The 12,194-nt window shown below is 36.1% G+C and overlaps 1 protein-coding gene across 1 annotated transcript in view; it reads right to left on the bottom strand.

The window, feature by feature from the left end:
* Positions 1-608: 608 nt before the first annotated feature.
* The window catches only part of calb1 (calbindin 1), a 98,428-nt gene continuing 86,842 nt past the window's right edge, over positions 609-12,194 (bottom strand). The window contains exons 6-11 of the mRNA XM_039737511.1: positions 11,249-11,326; positions 8,678-8,733; positions 8,249-8,288; positions 7,581-7,634; positions 3,734-3,805; positions 609-989 (exon numbers count right to left, since the gene is read on the bottom strand). Coding sequence (XP_039593445.1) covers positions 876-989; positions 3,734-3,805; positions 7,581-7,634; positions 8,249-8,288; positions 8,678-8,733; positions 11,249-11,326 — 414 coding nt within the window. The 3' untranslated portion in view covers positions 609-875. The remainder of the gene's footprint in view (positions 990-3,733; positions 3,806-7,580; positions 7,635-8,248; positions 8,289-8,677; positions 8,734-11,248; positions 11,327-12,194) is intronic.

Here is a 12,194-nt window from a genome sequence, read left to right as displayed (position 1 = left end):
CATATTTTTAATTTTTTATCATAAAGTATATTATTTTGAGCATTAAGTAGCATTAAGAGATATTTTTCATACTGGATGACTTTAAGGGTGAACAACAGTGAAACATTTTTAAAGACACACTACTACAGCTTATTCTAATGTAGTATTTATTAATTCAATATAGTTATTCAGCTTTAAAACCACACTATAATACCATCCATTCTTATGAGAAATATTAATCTTCATTTATTGTTTTTTTTACACAGTGAGTCTGGTTTAGATGCCTAAAGTTTTAAAATTTTAAAAACCATGCAAGTTGTTGGTCTGTTATCATGGCCAATACCTCAGATATTTATAATGTGTATGACAAATTTGTATCTTCATTGATAACAGAATAGTCTTCAGCAAGACCATGAAATTGAATATCTCTTCATATTGTCAATTTTCATTAATTTTACATTTTTTATCATAGACGGAACCCAAACAATTCCGTCCATTTTCAGATATTATTGCATGAGTGGGGAATTTTACAAATAAAAATGCCAATAAAATTCAATCTTTAAATACAGCGGTTACTTACAACCTGTTAAGTGCCCTGTGTAGCACAGAAAAGAAACCAAATATTGTACTTTTTATGGAATACAATGTAGTAAAAGGGATATAACCTTTATTATTATAGTTATTTCAATAATTACAAAAAGCTGTACATTACAAACAGTATAGAAACAACAGATTGCAAAGTATGTCCCACATATCCCAGTGATTTATTTCCTGCATATGCTGTCAGTTCAGTTTACAGATTAAAAAAAAATACATCCTACACCCTTGGGAGTTAGGAGAGAATCTTTACACAGATCACTAGTGCATGGAGATAGTTGTAAAGAAGACGATTTCTCTCAGTTTTCCTCTGCACAAAGAACCAGTGCCAGCTCTGTTCTATAGAGTTTGCCTCCATCAGATAATGCCATAATGGCATTTTTGTATGTTGAAATATTTTTTATATCCAAAACCTAAAACAAAAGGAAAAACAATGGGTTCAATACCTGGAAAAATAAAGTGTCTAGAATAGTACTAAAGAAGTGTGTAGATAACAATTTAAAAGGTTTATTAGTCCATCCTTCCATTTTCTTAACCTTCTTTTCCATTTTTGACTCTTTAGAAGTTGACCCTGAGCAATTTTCTTAAATTGCCAACTTCATACCATAAGGAATATACTTAAGCAATTAAATGATGTCTGTATTCTTTTAAAGAATACTGGGACAGTGTTCGCTATATAAATTTGCTACATAAAATAAAGGTTGCTGGTTTCATGGCATTCCTTGAGATCCTGCCATAAACGTAAATTGAACGGGGTTGCTGTCAGGTATGTTGTTGATAGTTTTTTATGAACTTGCTGTACATTCAGGTATGTTGTCTTGTGTTTTTTAAAAAAAAAAAAAGAATACTGCACACAGAATTAAATAAACCCTCAAAAATGAAAACTTACTTTGACTCATCAAAGTCATGAAGGTGGGTTCTAGTGACTGGTGAATTGTCGGTAGCAAGGATTTAAACATATTTACAGCAGACTTGAATTAAAGTAGCAGCTTCACACGGTAAATCTGAGATTTTTTTTTTTGGCAATTGTATTAGAAGTGCACAGTCACAACTTTGAAAATGCGCATGAGCCACAGGATTCCCAAGCAGAGTGCAAACGTTCACTCTGCAGACGATTCAACAGTAAAAAAACAATACTTGCTAGAGCCTGCCCTCTCAACACTGACAAGTAAAATTACAGTTTTCATTTCAGGGCTTATCTCATGTTGTGTGTTCACTGTAATAAAATAAATGAAGAAATAATAAATACTTGAAGAAATAATCAACAAAAATATATTTTGTGACACATTATTTTACTTACATTTCATAGTATGTTTTATTTATTGTCACATTTCACAGTACTTTTATTTATTTTCATTTTTAATTTTGTTCAAAATATTACTCTATATTTGTGTGCATTTCGTATACCACCCTTTATAATAAGCAAGAAGACATTATAAGTTTAACCCAAAGTTAATATGCGTACTAATGCAGTTTCTCTCCACTACAAAGTGATTGTAAAGACCCACTGATACTCTGTTACGCCACATGGAGGCAGGAGCTAGCTGAGAATGGGATGCACTTCGGTGGCAGGGTAAGTAACTTTTGGCAGAAAAATCTACTTTTGTGTTCGGTAGGGAATATGTACTTCCTTTTTAAAATTTTCTCTCTACTTTTTAAATGACTTAACTGTTTAAAGTCCCTGAAGCACTAATTTACACTTGTCATATTTTTCTAAGAAAAAACTAGCAGTAAAAGCCCAGCATTCCATCTAAGTTGTAGTTCTCTCTTTCATTAGATATTTTTAGAACCAATTAATATTGCAAAGGAAAGGGTGGATTTGAAAGTAAAGGATGCATTTAAGCACCATGACAAAAGAACAAGCAGATTAGTCATAATCAAGTATAGAATTTCAACCAAGGATTATAGAATCATAGGGAAAATACTGATGTATATGTATACTTAATACAATAATCTTCTCATTCACTCTCTTGTATGCATGTATTTTGTATTATTCTTGCCATTTTCTTGTACATTGCATGTATACATAATAAAACATTTAGGAAAAGGCTTCTCTACCTTTATTGAATTAGTTAATTATTGTGTTTTAATTTTAACTTTTGAGATCTTGAGGATTTTAAAAAAAATTGTGCTTTATGTATTGTGATACCCGGACAGGACGTCCAGAGAATGGAAGCATGGGGGAAGATAGCTACTGTGAGACACTGCCTCCCCCAAGACGTTAAATGGCAGCTTCTCTGCAGTGCAGCAGTGCCCCGGTTTCCCACAGGGCACCATGGTATATGGAGTTGGCATCACAGCCCTGCTGGGTACCGTGGGTGCCACCAGGGGATGCTGTAGGAAATTGGGAGACAAGGTTCTTACATAGCCTGGACTGATTAAAAATTTGTGTTCCATCTGACCCGGAGGTGCTGGTAGGTCACATGGACAGAAGAGCAGAAGCACTTCCGGGTTGGGCACTATATAAAGGACTGCTGTGAACCCAACAGGAAGCTAGAGTTGGGTGGAGGTGGACAAACTTTGCTGAGAGGAGAGGAGAGGAGGAGGAGGAGAAGAAAGAGAAGATTTGTGTTTGTGCTTGATTTACTTGCCTGTTGTGACTGTGGTGCTTGGAGGGCACTGTTTAAGAAGAGAATTAAAAAATACTTCTTCGTGCTTTTATCCTGTGTCCTGCGTGTCTGTCTGTTGGGTTTAAGGAGCAACAGTGACCCCTTGCGTCCATAGTATATAGATATAGAAAATCTGCAAACTAAGTTATGCATTTTTTTCAATAATATAAGTAAAAATCACTTGTTTAAAAAACATGAAAAGTTTATATCTTGGAATGTATAAATCAAAGTGGAAATTGCTTAAAAAGATGTAATATTTTGCATGGTATAATTGTGTTTAGATATTAAGGGATTCAAATGGATGTGCTTTCAAACTGAGGTTCTTTTTTATTCTCTAAAAATTCAGCTGGAGTTTAAGATCTTGCATCTGATTTTTAAGTCTAACATTTTGTTAGGACTTTTTTCTAGCAAAAAATGTATAAGACATGATGCCTAAAAACTATAGGGGGGCATCACTAATATGAAAAGCACATTATTTAACAGTAACAGAAACCTTATGCAGTTGTCTCAATACTTGCACATGACCTAAAAATAAAATGGGAGTTTACCTTCTGGTTCTTTTCACATAAATCTTTAAGAAGTGCATCCAGTTCATTCTCATCCATGTAACCATTGCCATCCTGAAATCATAAAGTACAACATTGTAAACTAATGGAACACCCAGACCTCTGGTACTCAAATAAAAGGGAAAGTAAAACAATTGAAGTGCCATGTTGGTGTTGTGTATGGTGGTGTCTTGCACTTCATGTGGAAGTTATAATGTCTTTTAGTGGTTAAGTAGTGGTTAACAAATGCACAGAGACATTATGACACTATAGGTCTTGCGTAAAAGTGGTGAGGAAGTACTGTTTTTACTTTTTGAACCAGTTTAGATAGATAGATAGATACTTTATTAATCCCAAGGGGAAATTCACATAATCCAGCAGCAGCATACTGATAAAAATAGAGATAAAAAGGTAAAAGTTTGCCAGTAGTTGTAGAACTTTGTTCAACTTGCCTTCTCTTACTAAAAGCTCCGGTACAAGGGTTGTTTGCATTAATGAAATACCATACTTTTCTAACCAAATTGGAGTAATGCCTGCATTTTAAGGTCAAATGTCACCTGTACAGGCATGTACATGATGAGTTATTGAACCTGGCAGGTGTCACTCATTTGAACATGTATGGCCTGTGTCCTGGGGGATTTTCAATAGAGGCTCCCATGGATGCAAAAGGTAAGGAGTTATTGATACTGCATATGTGTTGTAAATGTTTTGCGATCAGAGTGTAAGTTTGCACGTGAAGCTATCAGTTTTTGTCGTGTTTGCAGTCAGTGTTCTGAAGCTGACGCACGTGTAAGGTGCTTTGCTGAGTTTTTCATGTTTCCTGTCAACAAGGTCGTATGCCAATGCCACAGTTCTGTTTTTGTACCAGACATCTTGTCGTGTCAGTTAAGTCATGTGTAACTGTGAATTTCCTGTCACTTGAAGCGCATTGCCACGGAGCTACAGTCCAATTTCAGAGCTGCATTGGACTGAATGTCCAAATTATGGGTTCTGTTGGTGTGTTGCATCATAAGCTGTTGATAGAGACCTAGGTGAACCTTCAAGAGCCAGGGGTGCATGAGGTTTTTAAATGGTAGACAGACAATCCTTCGAATTTGATATCTATAAATGGGTCTAATCATATTTTCCATTTGCTTTTTCTAGTAAGTGGTAGTGGTAATGTGTTAAGTAAGCAAAGCTAAAGGGTCTTCCTGTTTCCAGTAACAGTCTGCATCTCCTCTCTGGGAATTTCCAGGAACTTTCAGGCAAGGTAAGCAGTACAGTGCCTCCTATATGTCCTAAATATCATCCCATATACCCCTCATAAGAGATGCATAAAGGGCATTGTCACTAGATAATAATACTATTACATTTATATAGCGCCTTTCCCATGCCCAAGGCACTTACAGAATGTAAGAAAGAACGGCAGGGTGTACAGTATATAGCATTGTACAAACCAAATAAATAAGAAGATAGCAAAAGTGAATTCAGAGAAAAAAAAGCCTAACAGACAACATAATTGATGGTCTAGCACACACACACACACAGGTTACATGAGCATCTTGACAGAGAGGTAAACTGAGAGAAGGGTAATAAAGTCAAGTAGAGCTAAAAGCCTTCCTGAACAGATGAGTTTTGAGTTGTTTTTTAAACGAATTCATGGAGTCAGTTGACCTGATTAATTTTGGTAGGTCCTTCCAGAGTCTGACCGCTATACAACTAAAGGCCCTGTAACCCATGGAGTGTAGATTAGTGTGGGGCACAACAAGATTACCAGAATCTGAGGACCTTAGTGGGCGGACAGGCACATAGTGATGGAGAAGGTCACTGATGTAGTTTGGCATAAGGTCGTTTAAGACTTTGTAGGTTATTAGTAGGATTTTATATTTGATTGTGTAAGGCACAGGGAGCCAGTGAAGGCGGAGCAGGATGGGTGTGATGTGCTCGCTGCTGTTGGTTCGAGTGAGGACTTTTGCAGCTGAGTTTTGAATAAGCTGGGGCTGTGATATAAGATTAGAAGGGGCACCTGCCAGTAGGAAATTACAATAATTGATGTGGGATGTGATAAAAGCATGGACAGGTTTCTCGGGATTAGAAAAGGAGAGGAAGGAGCAAACACGGGATATGTTACGGAGGTGAAAGTAAGAAAGTTTCTTGATGTGATTTATGTGGATGGAATAAGAGAGGGAAGAATCAAAAATGACACCAAGATTCTTTGCAGTAGAGGCAGGTCTGATGAGATCACCGCCAAGATGGACAGGGAAGGAGCTCATTTTATTAAGTTGCATTTTAGTCCCAATTTCCAGGAGTTCAGTTTTGTTGCAATTTAATTTTAAAGAGTTCTGCTAGAGATTTTGTTAACCTTATAAAGAAACCAATGAGAGAAGGAAGGAGATTCCCTGGTTGACACTTCCAGCCATCTGATGTGAAACATATAATCCCTAATAGGACTCCCATTTTATCTATATACACAACAGATAGCTGCTATGAGGTGCTGTAACCTTATGTCCTCATACCAGCTGAGGACTACCCTTGATTTCTGAAGTGATTTTAGCGGTTTACTCAGAAGTAACCCTAGGACATATGCTTCTTGCTAGTAGATGAATGGGTGAGGAGTTGAGCTGCTGAGAAAGAAAGAGATGTAAGGTGAGATGGAGGACTTATTCATGGTTCTTGATCCAGGGCAACCAATTTTAAAAAGCTATTTTAGGATGACACAGTATTTTGTTTGTTGTTGTGTCCTCGCTGCGATCATTACTTTGTGTATATTTGTGTTGCATAAATGAACCCTTTTTGAGAAAAGCACTAGTTGTCTTGTGGCTGTGGAAGTGGTGTATTATTATTATTATCCTTATTAAAATGGTATAAAATGTCTACCAAGTCTGAATCTTTTACAGCAAACATAATTATAAATGGAAACCTTCAATGTAAAACTCATCATTTTGGCCTGCTATTTAAAATAGTTTTTTTTTTCTTAAAAACTTTTTTTATCATATAGTGTAGCATGGTGGCACAGTGATTAGCACTGCTTCCTTATGCATCCAGTATTCAGGACCCTAACCCCATTCTGGTTGTGTTCAGCCTTTGTGTGGTCCAACAGGTTTTTTTGTGCATTTTCCTCCCATTTTTAAATCTCACTCCAATCTGTGTGCTCTGTGACGAACTGGCACTCTTCCCAGGGTGATTTGCAGCCTCATGTCAATCGCTGCTGGGACAGGCTCTGCCAAACCCCAACTCCAAATTCAGTATTGGATTAAAGAGGTCTGACAATATAAGTATTTATTTATTTATTTATTTTTTTGTAAAGTTTTCAGTGACAGCTGTCAATCTATTTTGGATTTAAACAAACAACCATATTATTTGTAGCAGGCAAATAAGGTGCTGCAGGTCCCTAAGTGAATCCAACTTCAATCTTACAGTTGATGACTTTTGCGGTTATTCACTTATCGGCATGGCCCCAACTGTCTGACTTTGTGTGCAACCTGAGTCTGCCAATCAATAAACATCTAAAGTAGTGTCATCTGCTCCTTGAAGAGATGAGACAATAGATTACTAAGTGTTGAGGCCAAAACTCTGCCTGGTGTAATGTAACAAAGTGCCAGCACAATCATAAATTGAATCCCGCTGTGCATACAAATAAACCTTGCCTGCCCCTAAAAGGTTGCATGTGGCTGCTTTTATCAAAAAGTTTCTTGCCTGAATAAAAATTCTTTGTATTAATTTTTAAAAATCATGACACTTTTACACTTCTGCGTGGGGCTTTGAGGACATGGATGTGGCAAGTTTTCATAAATTCAGTGTGGTGTAAAGCAGCTGTGAATAACTCCTAAAGGACAACATTATTATCTTTTATTAAAATTAGCATACTTACTTGATCATATAGCTCAAAAATTTTATTGAACTCCTTTGCTGGCATTTTCACATGCTAAAAAACAGAAAAATATAAAATGGTGCATCAGAGATCAAAGATTGCCAACACTTATCCTTTTATTGACATTGTGACATTTTCTTAATGTTAGCTGCATTTTATTAACCTTTATTCATAATTACTTCTGACATACCTCTAATTGCAATTGGTTTCATGTTTTTTAAACTCTGCGCTTAAAAGACACCTTCTTACTTTATATGTTTATCATTTAATTTTGCATCAATCGAAGGAGAGATTTTGAACAACCAGTTCTCTGATATTTATTGTTCAGTTTTGTGGTTCACTGTTTCATTTTTTAATTGTATTTATTTATTGGAATCTGAAATCAGTGTATACGTTCACAGCAGTCTTCTCTTTTGTTGTAGAGTGCTTTTAATGATATTCACCGCGGCAGACCCTAAATAAAGTAAACTCGACATTGTCAGTTTAGCTGACTGTAAAATCCTCTAGCTGGTTTGGTGCAGGCCTCTGCTAACCACTGTTGGATTGCTAGCAAGCAGCCTGAGTAACCACTAATGTTTGCAACTTTAACTCAAGGACAGAATACACCACTACATTGCACTATAGCCTTATACAAAATAAAATGTTCCATTTTCAATGAAATCACCTACCTGGAATTTTAACAGAAAATTCTCATGTTCAGGCAACAGTCTACAAACAAAATACATATATAGAATCATTAACTATTTAGAGTTCTAATTTACTTGCATTCAAAATTATAATTAAAATCATTAGTCCATTAACTTGTTGCAACTCAACTTTTTTACATTACTGTAGCCTATCCGACAAGTCACAATGGAATCTTGGATGCCAGTTCACTCACACTGCTGCCAGTTTTGTGTCACCAATTAACCTAAAGTACATATCTTTGAGATGTTAAAAGAAATCAAATTACCTAAAATGAAAGCACGTATCATTAAAGGGAGACCATGCAAAGTCCCCAAAGATGGTGAAGGGGATGGAAATCAAACCGAGTCCTTGGAACTAATCACAACACCATCCCAATCTAAAACAAAAATCTGACAACATTTTGATCGTACCTTGCCATTTCTGCCAAACACAGTTTCCCATCATTGTTGGAATCAAATATCTTTAGCTGAAACAAAGAAAAAATCTTTCAGTTTCTTATAGAATAAAAAATGAAAACATAAAGCAATAAAATAAAAAAACACAAGTTCAGGTGTAAAACTGGGGTACAGACCCTCATTATAAAATACAAAAAGAAGCCCTACAGCTATCAAATGGAAATATGAATAGTCCATCCATCTGTTACTGAAAGCACATAACCCAGTTTAGTGTCATATGGGTCCGAGTTTATCCCAGCAGCAATGAGCACAAGGTAGGAGGTTAACAGAGTGTGGAGCATCAGTGGTGTAGTACACTTAAAGAAGTAACATGCAAAATTTTCAATTTAACAGAAGCTTGCATTTCACTGTTCATTTCTAACTGACCACTATGAGATAAAAGTTCTTTATACTATTGTGGTCAGTGGTATAAAATAATTTCTAAGCCGACTATACTTTCTTAGAAGGTTGGCGTCCTTCAACATCTGCAATAAGATGCTGCAGATGTTCTACCAGACGGTTGTTGCAAGTGCTCTCTTCTACGCGGTGGTGTGCTGGGGAGGCAGCATAAAGATGTAGGATGCCTCACACCTGGACAAACTTGTTAAGAAGGCAGGCTCCATTGTAGGATTAAAGTTGGACAGTTTAACATCTGTGGCAGAGCGACGGGCACTAAGCAAACTCCTGTCAATCATGAAGAATCCACTGCATCCACTGAACAGTGTCATCTCCAGGCAGAGGAGTAGCTTTAGTGACTGACTTTTGTCACTGTCCTGCTCCACTGACAGACTTAGATCATTCCTCCTCCACACTATGCGACTCTTCAATTCCACCCGGGGGAATAAATGCTAGCATTACTCAAAGTTATTGTCTGCTTTTACATGCATTTTTATTACTATTTAATTTAATATTGTTTTTTGTATCAGTATACTTCTATCTATCTATCTATCTATCTATCTATCTAATCAATGCATTGATGTGATTTGTGAGCCAACTTATTTAATGTAGTTTAATTCAGTTGGTAAAGTCATGCTAGAATACAAACAGGAGAGCGTTTTCCTTCAAAAAACTAATGTGTGCCCAAAGGTTAAAATAACCAGATGTCACTATTTTCTGTGAACGTAATTGTTTTAATGCAAGCAGTTCAGCTTACGTACAAGATTAAATCTTAATACTGTAAATAATGAGGCCATAGGCAGTAAACTGAAGATTGAAGGTTGCATTTGGATGTTAAAAATGTAGGTGGCCAACAGAAGATGTACTCAAAAGGTTAATCAGATGACTAAAAGAAGGGGAGCTAATGTGTGTATTTTCTGTAAGCAGCTCACAAACGTTAATTGACAATGTAATTGATGAAGACAGCTAATACCAATGTACTATGTATTGGTCAGCAGAAATGATCTGCAAAGATAAGAGCAAACAGGCAATGAGTTAATGGAATATGATGTAATGTCAGCAATGCTTACTATTTGATTGGTCAGTTTTCTAAAGGTATAAATAGAGTATAGCTCAGTCACTTATTGAAGTCTAGGTGAGCAGATGGAAGACATCTCCTGTTGTCTGTGCCAAAGACGATGCCTCCAATCCTCTGTATGTACAGCATGTCGAAATCCACCATCTCAATAATTTTACAAAGAAAAGATTTGTATAAGTAGGCTCCTTCTAAACAATAACCACCGTCCGTTTCATTCTCCTCCTCCTCCTTTCCTGCAGCCCAAAGATGTTAAATGGTGAGTACAGTATGAAACTGTTGTTTCTGGTAGGCTAGGCACTTTTTATAACTTTTTGGTTAGTACATTAGATAGATACTTTATTAATCCCAAGGGGAAATTCACATTTCAATTTAATTTAATTTAATTAGAAAAATTATTGATGTTTTGGTAAATTATGCACATTATACAACCCTTTTTTATGAAAAGGTTAAGTGTGTTGCAGTGGGAGGTTCGCAACGCATTATGGGTATTTCCATTATTTCTTATTCTATGTTAATTAATGTTGACTTATGTTTATTTTTTATTGTGTCTTCTATTTTTCTATTCATTTTGTAAAGCACTTTGAGCTACATTTTTTTGTATGAATATGTGCTATATAAATAAATGTTGATTGATTGATTGATTATGGGAAAAATAGTCTTGACTTACAACCAACTTGAGTTACAACCAGCCCTCGCGAACAAATTGAGTTCGTAAGTCAATGGTCCACCGTATTTTTTTTTATCATACCACATCCCTCATTGACCAACACTGATACTCATAAATTATCACTGACTCCCAAACAAGTATTTTTTTTTCTTTTATGATGGTGGATTTTCAGCTCAGGATCTCGGTTAAAACCTCTCTTTTAGAACCATCAATAAATTTTGTTGCACAGGATGAGGATATATTTTCTATCCATTTACACTACCTTTACTTAGCCTAAGCAGTTAGCAGTATGAGATTAAGAGGTAAACATACAGTACAATCAATTTGAAAACTTAACAGCAATAAAAATCAGGGGGGCATTACAGCCCTCTGGATTCTGAAATAAAAAATCAGCTTAAACACCTACCGTTGTCTCTGTGTATTCTTCTAACTTTTTGTCGTCATATGATTTTTTGGCCTTCTGAAGTAGATCTTTCAGAAAACTCTATTTGGAAACAAAAACAAGGGAGAGTCAGTTAATAACTGTTTGAGAACAAAGCAATGGGTTAATATTGTAATTGACAAGCGGCAGTGTCAGTCTTAGAGGTGCTTGACCTCAACTTGGGCCCACGACTGTCTTAACGTATGAACAATTGATCTGAAAAAGAACTCTTCTCACTCTAAGGACCAATCAGGCTTCTCACTGCAGGTTCTCTCCATTTCAGCCTCAATACACTTGCCCCTCTTGTTACAAGAACAGATGTTTGTTACATCTTCTGAAGGCTGAGCCACTCCTGGATTACATCTACAGACTGATCGTTCCAGGCAGAAAATGTAGAAATGGGCCCATACAGAATGCCTGCCAAGGTTTAAGTGTATGTGCCTGCAGCCTGGGAAGCTGGTGGCATTCGTCACTGCAGCAGGTTCACTTGTCATGTCTGTTATTATTTCAAGGGTCTATGAAAATTATCTTCCAATTTCAGCTTTATTTTAATTCAACTAATTGACTCCCTTTCCTCTATTGCATTATTTAATGCATTGAAGGGGTGAAGGTTAAAAAATTCCTAATAGAGCATTTTCATGGGCTATATTACAGTGTATCTTGTTTGTTTTTGTGTGCTACTCACTATTACTTTAAATTAATCTGGCCAAACCAAAGAACACAAAAGAGGTTATGTGTCACTACAAAAGTCCTGAAATAACATGTGTTGAAGTTCTTTTCGTGAATTTGTTTTGTCCTCTTGACCAGGTTTATTTTTTTCCATGATGGGTGCCAATTAGGTAGCTTATAGGTGTTTTTAGGAAATAAATTCAAAATATTATTTTATACCAGTTTTACCTCAGATACCCTTTACCAAGGTTTCTGTTGTTTT

This window comes from Polypterus senegalus, chromosome 15 (genome assembly GCF_016835505.1).
Source record: "Polypterus senegalus isolate Bchr_013 chromosome 15, ASM1683550v1, whole genome shotgun sequence".
NCBI classification, from domain to species: Eukaryota; Metazoa; Chordata; class Cladistia; order Polypteriformes; family Polypteridae; genus Polypterus; species Polypterus senegalus.
Note: the sequence above shows the minus strand (reverse complement) of the source record. Positions and strands in the feature narration are given on the sequence as shown.